The sequence below is a fragment of the Saccostrea cucullata genome, unplaced genomic scaffold (assembly GCF_032062105.1).
Source record: "Saccostrea cucullata isolate Sc308-1 unplaced genomic scaffold, CSIRO_AGI_Scuc_v1 ctg14544, whole genome shotgun sequence".
NCBI lineage: Eukaryota > Metazoa > Mollusca > Bivalvia > Ostreida > Ostreidae > Saccostrea > Saccostrea cuccullata.
In genome coordinates, this window is record NW_026922222.1 from 1 (window position 1) to 14,549 (window position 14,549).

The 14,549-nt window shown below is 34.5% G+C and overlaps 1 protein-coding gene across 1 annotated transcript; it reads left to right on the plus strand.

Moving 5' to 3' along the window:
* Positions 1 to 1,825: 1,825 nt before the first annotated feature.
* LOC134261411 (NADPH oxidase activator-like) lies at positions 1,826 to 13,177 on the plus strand. The gene is made up of 5 exons (XM_062743856.1): positions 1,826 to 1,968; positions 2,889 to 3,020; positions 6,861 to 6,961; positions 9,173 to 9,216; positions 13,068 to 13,177. The coding sequence occupies exons 2-5, from the start codon at positions 2,921 to 2,923 to the stop codon at positions 13,153 to 13,155; spliced, it is 333 nt and encodes a 110-aa protein (XP_062599840.1). The 5' UTR covers positions 1,826 to 1,968; positions 2,889 to 2,920; the 3' UTR covers positions 13,156 to 13,177.
* Positions 13,178 to 14,549: the final 1,372 nt, after the last annotated feature.

A 14,549-nucleotide genomic window follows, 5' to 3' on the forward strand; every position in this document is an offset into this window, starting at 1 on the left:
AAAATCCGAATTCAAGTATTTCACGGTCAAGGGGGAAGTAACTCTTGTACTACAGACATTTTTCAATACAGACAAAGTTGACTATGGACATCGGACAATTCACTCCGGGGATGTCTTTGTCACTGAAGAACAATCATCCCCACAATTCATTTAAAGACACTCCGCCTTGTGGGGATATCCCCACAATTCCAATTATCCCCACAATGTATGTTTGAACTTGTATTCATCCCCACAATGTAGCTCTCGTAAACCCGGATGGACCGACGGACGGACGGACGGACAAACCCAAATTAATATCCCCCACTTTTCAAGCGGGGGACAAAAAAATAGAAATGGAAATATTCTTAAAGATCTATCAGTATTACTAGTTGTACTTCTACCAGCTTCGACTAGAAGTTAGTGGTTACATGTTCTAAATTTTGTTAATTAATACAATTCTTGTCTTTTGGGAGTTTACTTAGGTACATTTCTCGTCCAAAATTGTTTTTGAAAAATCTGTAATTTAAACATTTAGATGAATTTGCTATGATCATATATATATGCCAGTCTTGTAAAAATTGATTTAACAATGTTTCTTTCACAGTAGATTTTAGCCATGTAATATGGGTACTACTAAACAAAGTACCCTAGAGTACGATAGAGTACTTAAGAGTACGCTAGAAAAATATTGTAATTTTAATGCAATTAAATTGTTTATTTATGTCTATACAACTTGATTAAACATTATTATAAACTAATATAAAACCGTTTAAAAAACAAAAATGATAGTTTATTTAACTTGCTTAAAAAATCATTTATCAGCAAAAGAATGCTTGCAAGAATATTATTGAGAAGCATCGTGACTATGCAGTGTATGACCTTGTGACTCCACAAGATGCACAGACTACCCTTAGTCCGAAAAACATATGTTTTCCTGGCACTTAAAATATCAAAATCGTGAAAAAGCCCTTCGGACTTTAGGGAATTTAATTTCGTGACCAACCCGTATTCATATCCCGATAGATGTTTAAAAATGGTACCTTATTTCTTAACTATAGCTGCCATGTAAACATGGTATTTAAAATATCAAAATCGTAAAAACATGAAAAAAGCCAGTAAAACGTCAGTTATTTTGGACTAAGTTGTGTAGAATCAGGGACCTATATACTAAGCAGAGGCGTAGTCACAAACTTAAAAGTGGGGGGGGCTCAAGTCCAGAAATTCTTTGAAAAGCAAAAAAAAAAAAAGTAAAGTTCCCCAAACTCGAAAATTCTATTTCGTGGGGGGGGTAGTGGCCAACTTTTTTTTCAAAGGCAATGTACTTTCAATTTCAATTTTTCTACACAATTTTATTACTATGTATTATCATTACCTCAAAATAGCTGTGATTTTGTTCTTCATTAAAAAGTGGGGGGGGCACAGACATACTCTTGCCCCCCCAGATCTGAAAGTGGGGGGGCTAGTGCCCCCGCTGCCCCCCCCCTGTGACTACGCCTATGCTAAGTTAGTATATAGGTCCCTGGTAGAATAATGGATTCGTGTTTGTTGGAGTCTTAACCATGCCGGCAAAAAGTTGATAAAAATGACACTTGTAAAAAAAGAATCCTTGAGCCCCAACCCCAAACCTCCCTGAATCCGCCACTGCGTTTTTATGGGAAACATCCCCCCCCCCCAAAAAAAAAACAAAAAAAAAACAACAAAACAGCACCCTATATAACAATGCATCACTTATTACATTAGCCTAGGCAGTGGCTGGTTCTTAAAAAATAACTAGAAGCAAATGAAACCGGGAACATACAATAGTACCCATCTCCTTTTCTTCTTTTTTAACATCGGGATCGTTGTTTTCAAAATATTTATTTGTACGTGGCTGATTGAAAAGTTACAGTCAATACAGACCCAGAGTGTCCAGACTGTCACTGAGACTCTGACAGTCTACAGAATTTGTTTTATCTACAAGTCATAATATTGACCCAATGGACCACGAAGGTATATATATTGTTGATCGAATATTTATATCTCTGCTAATATAATAAAAGAACACATCTAAGTAACGTTATCCCCAAGTGGTACTTGAACTTAAAGTACCCAAATTCAGTCTCCGTGAGGTCTGGTATAATCACTAGATTTAGGTACACAGGTTAATTTACCTACATAGCTTTATTTACCTACCTGAGGTAACTTTATTTAGCTACCAAATCAAACCATAAGCGGAAAACACCCCGGATTTCTCTTGAAATTATATTTTGATTTGTTTTTTGTTTGCTACATAAAGTCATAAACTTTTATTTAAGGATATTAGCTAAAGATTGCGATTACTGGGCTTATATATCAACACTAAATAGAAGTGTGTCACACCAGTGTACATTTTGTTTGATGTAGTATCAGTATATGGTATGTCATGCTAAACCTTTGTAATCTAAAAGCACTGGTCCATCGGACAAAACAGTTGAAAATCTTATTGGTCTGATGCACTAACAAGTAAACTGGTCCGTTCGTCCAAGATTTGATTTGGTTGGGCTTCAAATTTTATATTTTCTGTTTCATCATATAGACACTTTAACTAATACCAAAACGTATTGTTGATCGGTATTGTTTTAAAACCTACTTCCACCACGATATTTCTAAACTATTTCGATTGGACAGTACCAGGGAAAAAAAAGAAACATTTCATTAATTTTTTTAATGTGTAATTTGTTTATTGATTCATATGATATTTATAGGATCTCACATGATTTGTAGTTGGATATGATTTTTATCCAACGAGTTGTGTGTTTTACATCTCCGAGCCTTGGCGAGGGGATAAAACACAGATCAAAACAGCAATGTGTTCTATATACCTCTCCATTATTGTTGTCCAAAATCAAAAATACTGATATTCTAGGCTTAGGGGTGTGTTTTTTTTTCAGTCATATGATCTGAGAAGAAAAAGCTTTTGAAAATGATGGAAGAATCTTCTGATGAATCAACAGAAATAATCTCCAATGAGGAAGCTGAGTTAGCCAAGAAAATGCAAGAGAGCGCAGAACTTTCCAATACAGGTACAAATAATTGATCTATCATATCTCTTGGAAGATGAAAAGACCATTTTTGACAATTCTAGTTCAAGTACCATGGATCCCGCTTATTCCAATAGTAACTTTGTCAGCTTTCTGTTATCAGAATAGCAGAATATTCAAATAGCCGATTGCTGTATTTCGAGTCCAAACAAAGATGTAAAGAACTACATGTATTGACAATACAAATTTCAAACTTGCACTTTCATTTTCGTTTGATTACTTTACCAGGTGATTCTCCTAAAATAAAATGTTAAACTTACTTATCAATCAAATGTGATAACATTTTTCAAATAAAATTACTTATAAAAATTGTTTTTAGGTCACCTGAGTAACTCAGGTGACTTATTGCTATCCGTTTGTTAACATTTGAACATTTTCAACTTCTTCTCTGAAACCACCAAACCAATTTCAACCAAATTTGGTTGCATGTCCATCGTTTGTTAACATTTGCAATCTTTAAAAACATTTTCAAACTTCTTCTCTGAAACCACCAGGGCGGTGCTATATAGATTATATAGTGAAAATGCATTATTTCTTTAAAAACCAATTTCAACCAAATTTGGTATACAGAAAAGCCTAACATTTATTTTCTTAATTATACTTTACTTAATAATAACATCTCAATGGGTTTTTTGCATTTATTATAATACTAGATTTCATCACTTTTGGGCAGGGGAACATAAATTGTAATTTTTTAAATTTGCATTTGCGTCCCTCGAAAAGGAGCCCCCCTCGATACTACCATCATGAAATCAATGAAAAAAAAACAAAAACGACGGAAGTACTAGGTTTACCGCTTTACCCAACTAGAAATGTTTTACATGCCCAGGTATTTAGCCTGTCTTTATTTTTTTTAATGTTTTCTACCTAATTCTGTCCCATTTGTAAATTTAAAACATCACGCAAGACAATACTGGTTTCACTTTCATTTCCTATAGCCTCGATCTCGTGTAAAGAAAAAGTAGATTATATGCAATAATAAAGCTGATTAAATCAAAATCTTCTTCTTTACTCTTGGACATCACAGCTCTGGGCTCTATTGATTATATAGTGAAAATGCATTTATTCTTTGAAAATTTTCTTCTCTGCTTCTGGGTATTAAATAAAAACTGGTGGCAGTGCCTCTTCCAAAATTGTGATTTTGTCAGAGGTTCTGGTGTTAGGGCGGAGTTCTATTGATTAAATAGTGAAAATGCATTTATTATTAGAAAATCTTCTTCTCCCTTCTGGGTATTAAATAAACTAACAAAATTGATGAGCAAGATTCATGGCCCCAGGGTCAGGGATTTTAGTGCTAGGGAGGGGTTATATAGATTATACAGTGAAAATGCATTATTTCTTTGAAAATCTTTTTCTCTGCTCCTGGGAATTAAATAAACTATGTAAGTATATAGTTATAATGAGCAAGAGTGCCTCTTCCAAAATTGTGAATTTTATGGCCCCAGGGCCAGGGGTTCTGGTGTTAGGGTGGGGTTCTGTTGGTTATATAGTGAAAATGCATTTATTCTTTGAAAATCTTCTTCTCTGCTTCTGGGTATTAAATAAACTAACTAAGCACATAGTTATGATGAACAAGAGTGCCTCTTCCAAAATTGTGAATTTTATGGCCTCAGGCTCAGGGGTTTGGGTGTTAGGGTGGGGCTCTCTTGATTATATAGTGAAAATACATTAATTCTTTGAAAATCTTTTCCTTTGCTCCTGGGTTTTATGCCAATGATCCAAGTATATATATTTTTATGATGAAGAAAGGTACATCTACCAAAATGATTATTTTTTATGCCCCCCCCTCCTGGGTCATTGGGGGGGGGGGGGGGGTACATAGTCTGAAAATAAATTAATGCTTTGAAATCTGCTCTTTGGTATTAATCAACCATTTTATGATAAAATTTGCAAAATTTTGAAATATGTGGCCCCAGGGTCAGTGTTTCCTTTGGGGTGAGGTGCAAAACTGGTTATAAAGTGGAAGTGCATTTTCTCTAGGTATTAAGTAAATAGAGTAAGCATGCTAAGTTTATAATTATGATAAGCAATGCAGGTGCCTCTTTCAAAATTGTGAATTGTAAATTTCATGGCCTCTGGTTTAAAACACGAACCAAAGTTCATTGTTTGAAAATTGTTACACAATACTCAGGTGACCTATAAGGCCCTTGGACCTCTTGTTTAATAGTTATTGCCATCTTTAATCAGCATATATGTTTACATTCCTTCTTCGATGGCCGCCACTTTGGAAACTTTTAACCGCTATCCGATTAAGTGGAAGTCACTGTACTTTTGTGCCCTAAATTAATGAGAAATGCATGAATAAACATTTTTATGCCTCCTTCAAATAAAGGAGGGCAATTTGCTTTACTGCTGTCATTGGTCGGTCGGTCTATCTCTGTCTGTTGGTCCACCAACAGTTTCAATTCATTTTCTTCTCAGATGTATGTGCAACACATACTGAAATGTAATTTGGTATACAGATTTATAAAAATATTTAGGTCAAATTCGGTTTGGGATATGATCGAGCAAGGTTTAACAGAGTAAGCCCCCCCCCCCCCTTTGGAGTTTGGACTTAGAAAAATTCTAATTATTTGCAGTTTTCATTTCATTTTCTTTGCAGAGGTTGGGCATACTGAAATGAATAAGAATATCTAAGTCAAATTTTGTTTTGGATATGATCAAGTAATTTTTAACAGTTATGCTCTTAAGACTTTCCAAATTCCAAAAATTCTAATTATTTGGAGGTGGGGGGATAAGTGTTTCACAAATATCTTTTGTTTTAATCAGTATGTTTCATTGTACCAATCAATCTGGTGCAATTTCAGCTAAAAATACTTCAGTTGCAGGATTTGATGTACATTCTCTAGATGATTGATCTTTAAAGAATTTTAATTCAACTGAATCTCAACATCTTCTCAAAAACCAACTTAAGGGCCAATTTCAACCCAACTTGCCACAAAGCATTCTTGGGTGAAAGGGATTCAAATGCAAGGGTATAAAATTCAGAATGATTTAGAAATTTGGTGGCATTATTTAATAATCTTCTTTTCAAGAACCATTGGGCCAGAAAAGTTGAAACTTATTATATGAAACATTCAAAACATAGTGTCGGTTCAAGATTTGTTAATGACCCCCCAGACTGAAGTGAGGCCATAATGGGGGATCAAAATTTTACATGGGATTCTGTACTAGGAAAAAATCTTCCTCTCAAGAAAAACAAAACCATAACAAATCATATTATGAAAGCATCCTCAGTTAGTGTAGATTTAAATTTGTTTAAATCATGACCCCTAAGGTTAGGGTGATAGATCTGATAATAAAAATTTGTATAAAAAGGTTTTTGAAAGTCTTCTTCTCAAGAATATATAAATGGAGATGTGTATTGAATGGAGCATCCTCAGGCACTAAAGATATGAATTTTTTCAAATCAGGACCCTTGGGTAAGATAGGGCAACAATGGGGGATCAAAATTTTACAAAAAATATGTTGGAAAACTTTTTTAAAAACTACGGGTACCTTAGAAAAACAAAGCAAATATTAATCGTATTGATATGAAGCATTCACAGGTAGTGTAGATTCACATTTATTCGGATCATGATGCCCTGGTGAAGTGTGGGGCAACTATGAGGCATCAAAGTTCAACATAATTAGAAAGAAATATAGGTTTATTGATTATCTGATTGATTTTATATTCCATTTGAGAATTTGTATAGAATATGGTGGGGCTACAGATTTACATGAGAATAGATAGGTAAAGGAATCTGCTGATGAAGAAATGGCCCTTTGTTAAACAGTTAAAGGTATGGTAAATCAAAATATATATTGAAAATCCTTTTTCAGATACATCAACTACAAAGTTTGTTGCCAGTGTGTCAGCTCCTGCTCCACTGCCAGTATTTATGAGCATTCCTGAAGCCTCTCCATCAGGAACTACACAGCAGGTATACAAAACAAAACAATTTGTAGCAAGGTTGCTTAGTAGAACAAATCAGTACTATATAAAAGATCTTCATGGCATTAACTTAAAGTCAAAAACAAAACTATATATATATAGCAAGGTTGCTTAGTAGAGCAAATCAGTACTATATAAAAGATCTTGCATGGATCAACTATATAGTGAGTCAAAAACCAATCTATATATATATAGGGATAAAATAAATGTTTACGCAGCAATGTAAAATAATCATGAAACTTTTTTTGGGCATACAAATGTAAAACTAATTGACTTTTAGGATCTCTCTCTGAACCTTAAAATTTTGCAACCAAAATTTTAATTTGATACACAAAACAAAATAGAATACAACGAAAAGAATTGAAAATAGATTACATGAAGTTATAATTAATTATGTTAAAAAAATAAATTGTTCATTATATCAAAAGAAAAAAGTGGCAATGATACTGATGCTTGCTGTTGATTAATTTCTATATAGTGATGCGTCAAATAACTGAATCATCAGTTAATGGCAGGAAAATAAAATAAATGTAAATAAACAACAAAGCTGTAAAATTATCATGAAACTTTTTTAATGGGCATTTAAAAGGTAAAACTAATTGACTTTTAGTCTCTCTTTTAACCTTAAAATTTTACAACCAAAATTTTAATGTAAACATTGAAGCAAAGCCCCAGTACTGAATATACCATATACCACACCTGTGTTGTTTCTCATATATAACATGCAATCACTGTTCTGTTAACTCTAAAAAACTGTTTTACAAAAGAATGTATGGCCAAGACCCAAATTTTATTCTGTCTACTTTATAATTTACATTATATTGAAAATACTATTTATCTTTTCGAAAGAAATATAGGAAGATTTATATGCATGCAATTTCAAACAGAATCATTTATCAGGAACAATTTTATAATCCACTTTTAAAAGTTGCTGGTCTTGGTTACAGTTCCTTTGTAAAATAGGCCCCAGAACTTTACAGTCGAGTGAACAGGGATAGCAAACCTAGGGGTTGGTTACAGTCCACTCTCTAGGTTATGTATTGGTTACAGTCCACTCTGTGTTAGGTTATGTATTGGTTACAGTTCACTCTGTGTTAGATTATGTATTGGTTAAGGCCCACTCTCTGTAAGGTTATGTATTGGTTACAGTCCACTCTCTGTTAGGTTATGTATTGGTTACAGTCCACTCTCTGTTAGGTTATGTATTAGTTACAGTTCACTCTCTGTTAGGTTATGTATTGGTTACAGTCCACTCTGTGTTAGGTTATGTATTGGTTACTGTCCACTCTCTGTGAGGTTATGTATTGGTTACAGTCCACTCTGTGTTAGGTTATGTATTGGTTACTGTCCACTCTCTGTGAGGTTATGTATTGGTTAGTGTCCACTCTCTGTTAGGTTATGTATTGGTTACAGTCCACTCTGTGTTAGGTTATGTATTGGTTACAGTCCACTCTGTGTTAGGTTATGTATTGGTTACAGTCCACTCTCTAGGTTATGTATTGGTTACAGTCCACTCTGTGTTAGGTTATGTATTGGTTACAGTCCACTCTGTAGGTTATGTATTAGTTACAGTCCACTCTCTGTGAGGTTATGTATTGGTTACAATCCACTCTCTGTTAGGTTATGTATTGGTTAGTGTCCACTCTGTGTTAGGTTATGTATTGGTTTGAGTCCACTCTCTGTTAGGTTATGTATTGGTTTGAGTCCACTCTCTGTTAGGTTATGTATTGGTTACAGTCCACTCTCTGTTAGGTTATGTATTAGTTACAGTCCACTCTCTGTTAGATTATGTATTGGTTACAGTCCACTCTGTGTTAGGTTATGTATTGGTTACAGTCCACTCTCTGTGAGGTTATGTATTGGTTAGTGTCCACTCTCTGTTAGGTTATGTATTGAATACAGTCCACTCTCTGTTAGGTTATGTATTAGTTACAGTCCACTCTCTGTTAGGTTATGTATTAGTTACAGTCCACTCTCTGTTAGGTTATGTATTGGTTACAGTCCATTCTCTGTTAGGTTATGTATTGGTTAGTGTCCACTCTGTGTTAGGTTATGTATTTGTTACAGTCCACTTTGTGTTAGGTTATGTATTGGTTACAGCCCACTCTCTGTTAGGTTATGTATTGGTTACAGCCCACTCTCTGTTAGGTTATGTATGGTAGGAACTATATGTGAGTCATATGTCTCTTCTTTCTTTTAGAAATCAAAGGAATCCTCATCTCCAGCTTCTCCTCCTACACAAAGGTAAAACTGGATGTACCAAAACCTGCTGCTTAATCAGTATGTAGCAAAAAGATTCTAGTTTTGTAAGCTCAATCTTATTGTGAAAACCTAAAATGTCCTCAATATATTTATATACATGTACATGTATGTATGTGGGAAAAAATCAATGGACTGGTGCGGTTAGAGTAGTACATCAGTGAACTTTTATCCATATATTCAGTATCAACCATCAAAGTTTTACCCTGCATATTATTTACTGTGAACAAACTTGAAATTTTTATCTCGGAAAATAAAAAAATAATGTAGTTCAGGGATTAATCTAAGGCATATTTACTATTGATATTCAGTGTTTTTCCCCATCCCTGAAGATCTAATTTTCCCCTTTTGATTAGTAAAATATTCCCATTACAATAATAAAAACCTCAAACCTTTTTGTCACAATAAAAGATGATGTATGGATGATTTTCTAATAAACACTAAAGAAATGATTAGGACTGTAATCCATACGAAGACAAATTCAGGCCAGACTCTAAAAACTGAAAATTTGACGTATTAGAACCATTTCCTGGTTAGTTTGGACTTTCAGTAAGGCATGGCATTTTCGATGTTACATAATTAGCTTCTGAAATTTACACAGCTTTCCTCCACTGTTTAAATATACATGGGATAGAAATTCTGGCAAATACCAATTAGTGTATCAAATAACCAATAAAGTTGTCTCATCCGGCAAAGAGGTGGGGCTTAAGTCTTCTTAAGAAAGCTCAAATTTTTAACTTTTGAGATTGCTAAATTGTAGTGACAGATTTTTAATCCCACTTAGAATTTATTCTAAGCTTTCAAGTCAAGGTTGATCACAGAAGAAAGGTCATATAGATTATATCATTCCTAATTTGTGCATAAAGTTTGTTTTAAAACATCTTTTAAGTAAAAAATTCTAAAACCATGTGTTTTACAATATTTATTTTCTCATGGGGTTGTCTATATGCCATTATCTGATTGATCATGCAGAAAGATAAGCACCTTTTTAAAATATCTGAGTCACTTGGATAACCTATTTGCTATCCATGTCCATCCATTGTGCAGTGTGTGTTAACATTTAAGAAATAAACAACTTTATTCAGTGAACATGGCGTTATGAATACCAATTGCTCTGCTGGCATATTCCATGATTCGCGCTAACGCATCATAGAAAATATGCCAGCAGAGCTATTGCTATTCATAATGCCATGTTCATTGAATAATCGTTGGTTATTACTTATATTTGCATTCTTTGATGTTGTCAAGAGTATCAGGGGAAATCCTGGCTTACATAAGGTTGCAGCTTGTTGTCTTCAGTAAATAAAATCTCACAGCTATAAAATCAGTGTATCTGATCATTGTACCTTTTATCTAATAAATCACAAACAATTTAATCAAGTATTTGCCTTTTAAACACAGTTATCTGGATAAAAGCTGCGCCGTTGTCACATTCTCTTAATTTTTGTTTTGATGCAGTTGTGACCTCATCAATCAACGTTATTGAAACCCTATGACAAAAATCAATAATTTAACACTATGATGAAAGATTATAACTCCAGAATGCTTTATATGATTTTTTAAAGTTCTTATATTTATTTTTAGAGCCAAAATCCTTCTTGAAATAGATATACTATTAAAGAAATGTTGCTGTTTTAGATGTTAAAACGCCCAAGTGTGAAGAGTTATCGTTCTTTGTAGAAATATGCGAAAATATGATAAGAAAAAATTAAAATATGGCAATTCTCTTCAATTTTTATAAAGTTTTATTATACAATTAAAAACATTGACCAAAATAAAATTTTTAAAGATGTAAATCAGCAGTTTAAAATTATTCTGAATTTCTTTTTTTCCAGAGAATATTATTAAAAACCTATATGTATTCCTTTTTCATTTTTCATAACATTTCATATATATACTTCTCAACCATTCTGTATGTATAGTAGAGCTAGTGCTACACAATTGTGAAATAGCAATTGCTGTCATAGCAGAAGCAGTTGCTTCTATAGTCCTATGAGCGCAAATGATGACTACATGTTCATAGTGGGAGAAAGCAGTGGTTATGCAAATATTTTCTGATCACGTTTTGTCCGTCCGTCTGTCTAGCTGTCCGTCTGTCTGTCCGTCTGTAAACTTTTCACATTTTCGACTTCTTCTGAAGAACCACTGGGCCAATTTTGACCAAACTTAGTGCAAAGCATCCTTGAAGGGGAATTTAAATTGTGAAAATGAAGGGCCAAGTCCCCTCACAAGGGGAGATAATCAAGAAAAGACAAAAATAGGGTGAGGTCATTAAAATCTTCTTCTCAAGAACCACTGGGCCAGAAAAGCTGAAACTTATGTGGAAGCATCCTGGGGTAGTGTAGATTCTAAATTGTTCAAATCATGACCCCCGGGGATAGGGCGGGGCCACAATGGGGAATCAAAGTTTTATATAGAAATATATAGGAAAAATCTTTAAAAATCTTCTTCTCAAGAACCACTGGGCCAGAAAAGCTGAAACTTATGTGGAAGCATCCTTAGGTAGTGCAGATTCTAAATTGTTCAAATCATGACCCCCAGGGATAGGGTAGGGCCACAAAAGGGAATCAAAGTTTTACATAGAAATATATAGGAAAAATCTTTAAAAATCTTCCTCTCAAGAACCACTGGGCCAGAAAAGCTGAAACTTATGTGGAAGCATCCTTAGGTAGTGCAGATTCTAAATTGTTCAAATCATGACCCCCGGGGATAGGGCGGGGCCACAATGGGGAATCAAAGTTTTACATAAAGATATATGGGAAAAATCTTTGAAAATCTTCTACTCAAGAACCACTGGGCCAGAAAAGCTGAAACTTATGTGGAAGCAACCCAGGGTAGTGTAGATTCTAAATTGTTAAAGTCATAACCCCCTGGGCTTGGCGGGGCCATAATGGGGAATCAAAGTTTTACATAGAAATATATAGGAAAAATCTTTGAAAATCTTCTTCTCAAGAACCACTGAGCCAGAAAAGCTGAAACTTATGTGGAAGCATCCCGGGGTAGTGTAGATTCTAAATTGTTCTAATCATGACCCCCAGGGGTAGGACAGGGCCACAATGGGGAATCAAAGTTTAACAATGTTGAATCAAAGCATCCTATGGTAGTATAGATTTCAAATCATTTAAATTATGATCAGTGGGGTAAGTTGGGGTCACAATATGTATTACAAGGAGGAAATCTGGTATAGAACGGAATGTTCAAAGCTTCTCAGGTGAGCGATGTGGCCCATGGGCCTCTTGTTGAATATTTTCAGCTTCTTCTCTGAAACCACAGAACCAATAGCAGTCAATTTTAGCATATGGCCTCTATCAGTAAAGGGGAACAAAAAAATATATAAATTTCATGGTCCCTGCCCCCATGGGGCCTGAGGGGTGAGGCTTTAACCATCCAAATTAATTCTATCTTTAAAAATCTTCTTCTTTACATACATAGCTATGATGAGCAATAAGGTAATATAAGGTAAGACAGACAGACGTCGGGTAAAGTCCCTTAGTGCAGCTCTGCCTGCTGGCAACACAATTACAGTTGAACTTCAATATCCCAAACTCTGATATCTCGAATACAATGGATATGTTGAAGAGATGTGGAAGAATGTGGAAGTCGGATATCTCGAATACCATATGTCAAAGTGGAATATCATGAATATGTCAAAGTGATGTATAAATCCCAATTACATATTCCCAAAGTATTTTACCCTCTATATCTCGAATTCTTGAATATCCCAAAGTTTGTTCTCAGCCCCATCAAGTTCGAGATAATGAATGACTGTATATTGCACCAGTCCGTGTAGTTTTTGATAACCTTATGTGTATTTGCATGTTATTGTCATTTTATAGAGAAATACCTGTATCTCCTCCAACGTCAAATGAACAACAATCCAGTCTGACTGTCAAACCCAGTGTAGCAGCCCCAGGTAAAGTCTGACAAATATGTTTGGTGGCGGGACAGGAGTAAGGAATTACTGTCTAGTTAGTAGAGTATGCCAGGGCATAAGACCTTATGCGCGATGTTGGTGACGTTTGACATGACATTTTCATAGCGCTACGGAAAAATTGACGTAACTCTTCTACAGTGTAATTTAGTGTTACTAGATTGATTAGTACCCTATCGCTATATCAAATGGGTAAAAAAAAAATAGAGTTTACCTGAAAAATAAACTAATCAACAAAAAGGATGCTTCCGTTTTGTATCTGCTAATTACTAGAAGCACTCTTTAGCACATTTTCGTGCACTATGTTACTCAAAACTAAATACCTGTTTAGAAAGTCAACTGGACAATAATGTTGAACCTACTAAATGTTGCATAAAATATTAATTAACAGAGTAGATTTATAAATCTGATGTTTTATTTGATTGGTTGGATTAGCACAAAATGAATATATAATATTTTTTGTAATCTATGAAAATAAAAAATAAAAATTTAACTCCACAAAAAATGGCATGCTCATTTTTAGCTCTTCTGAGCCAAAGGCTCAAAGAGCTCATGCTATGGCCATTTGTGCGGTGTGCGTCGTGCGGTGTGCGTTAACTTTTTAGAATATGGGCCATAACCCCTTCGCCAATCATTGTCAAAACCCCTTGGCCAATCATTGTCAAATTTGTTACAGGGTATCCTTGGCCCAAGGGCTACCATTTATACTAAAACTAAAATTTACATTCAATAAAAACATTTATATTTTGCTTACTATAAAGACTAGGATCATCAAATCTTGTAAGTTGATGCATCTTAGGACTTTACATCATGTTAACACAAAAGTAGGTCACCGTGACCTACTTTTTAAATTTTATGGGCTTTTGTTTTCAAATTGATTTGGAGGCATATTTTGGACACTTTAAGGCCTATGATCATCAAACGTCAGTTGATGCATCTTGGGTCCTTAAACAAGGTCAACTTCAAAGTAGGTCACTGTGACCTACTTTTTGAATTTTATGGCTCATCTTTTCTAAAACATTTAATCCCATTATTTCAGATACTGAGAGGTTTAGATTCACCAAATCTTGTAAGTTGATGCATCTTGAGGCCTTAAAACATATTTATGAAAAAGTAGGTCACTGTGACCTACTTTTTGAATTTTGCAGGCATTTGTTTTCAAATTGTTTAAAAGGCATAATTTGAATACTTTCAGACCTATGATCATCAAACTTTGTCAGTTGTTGCATCTTGGGTCTTCGGAAAAAGTCAACAAAAACTTAGGTCACGGTGACCTACTTTTGACATTTCTTGGCCTATATTTAAGTATCTTAGGTACTTTTTGGCTTATAATCATCAAACTTTGTCAGTTGATACAACTTGGGTTTTCGGAGAATGTCGACCAAAA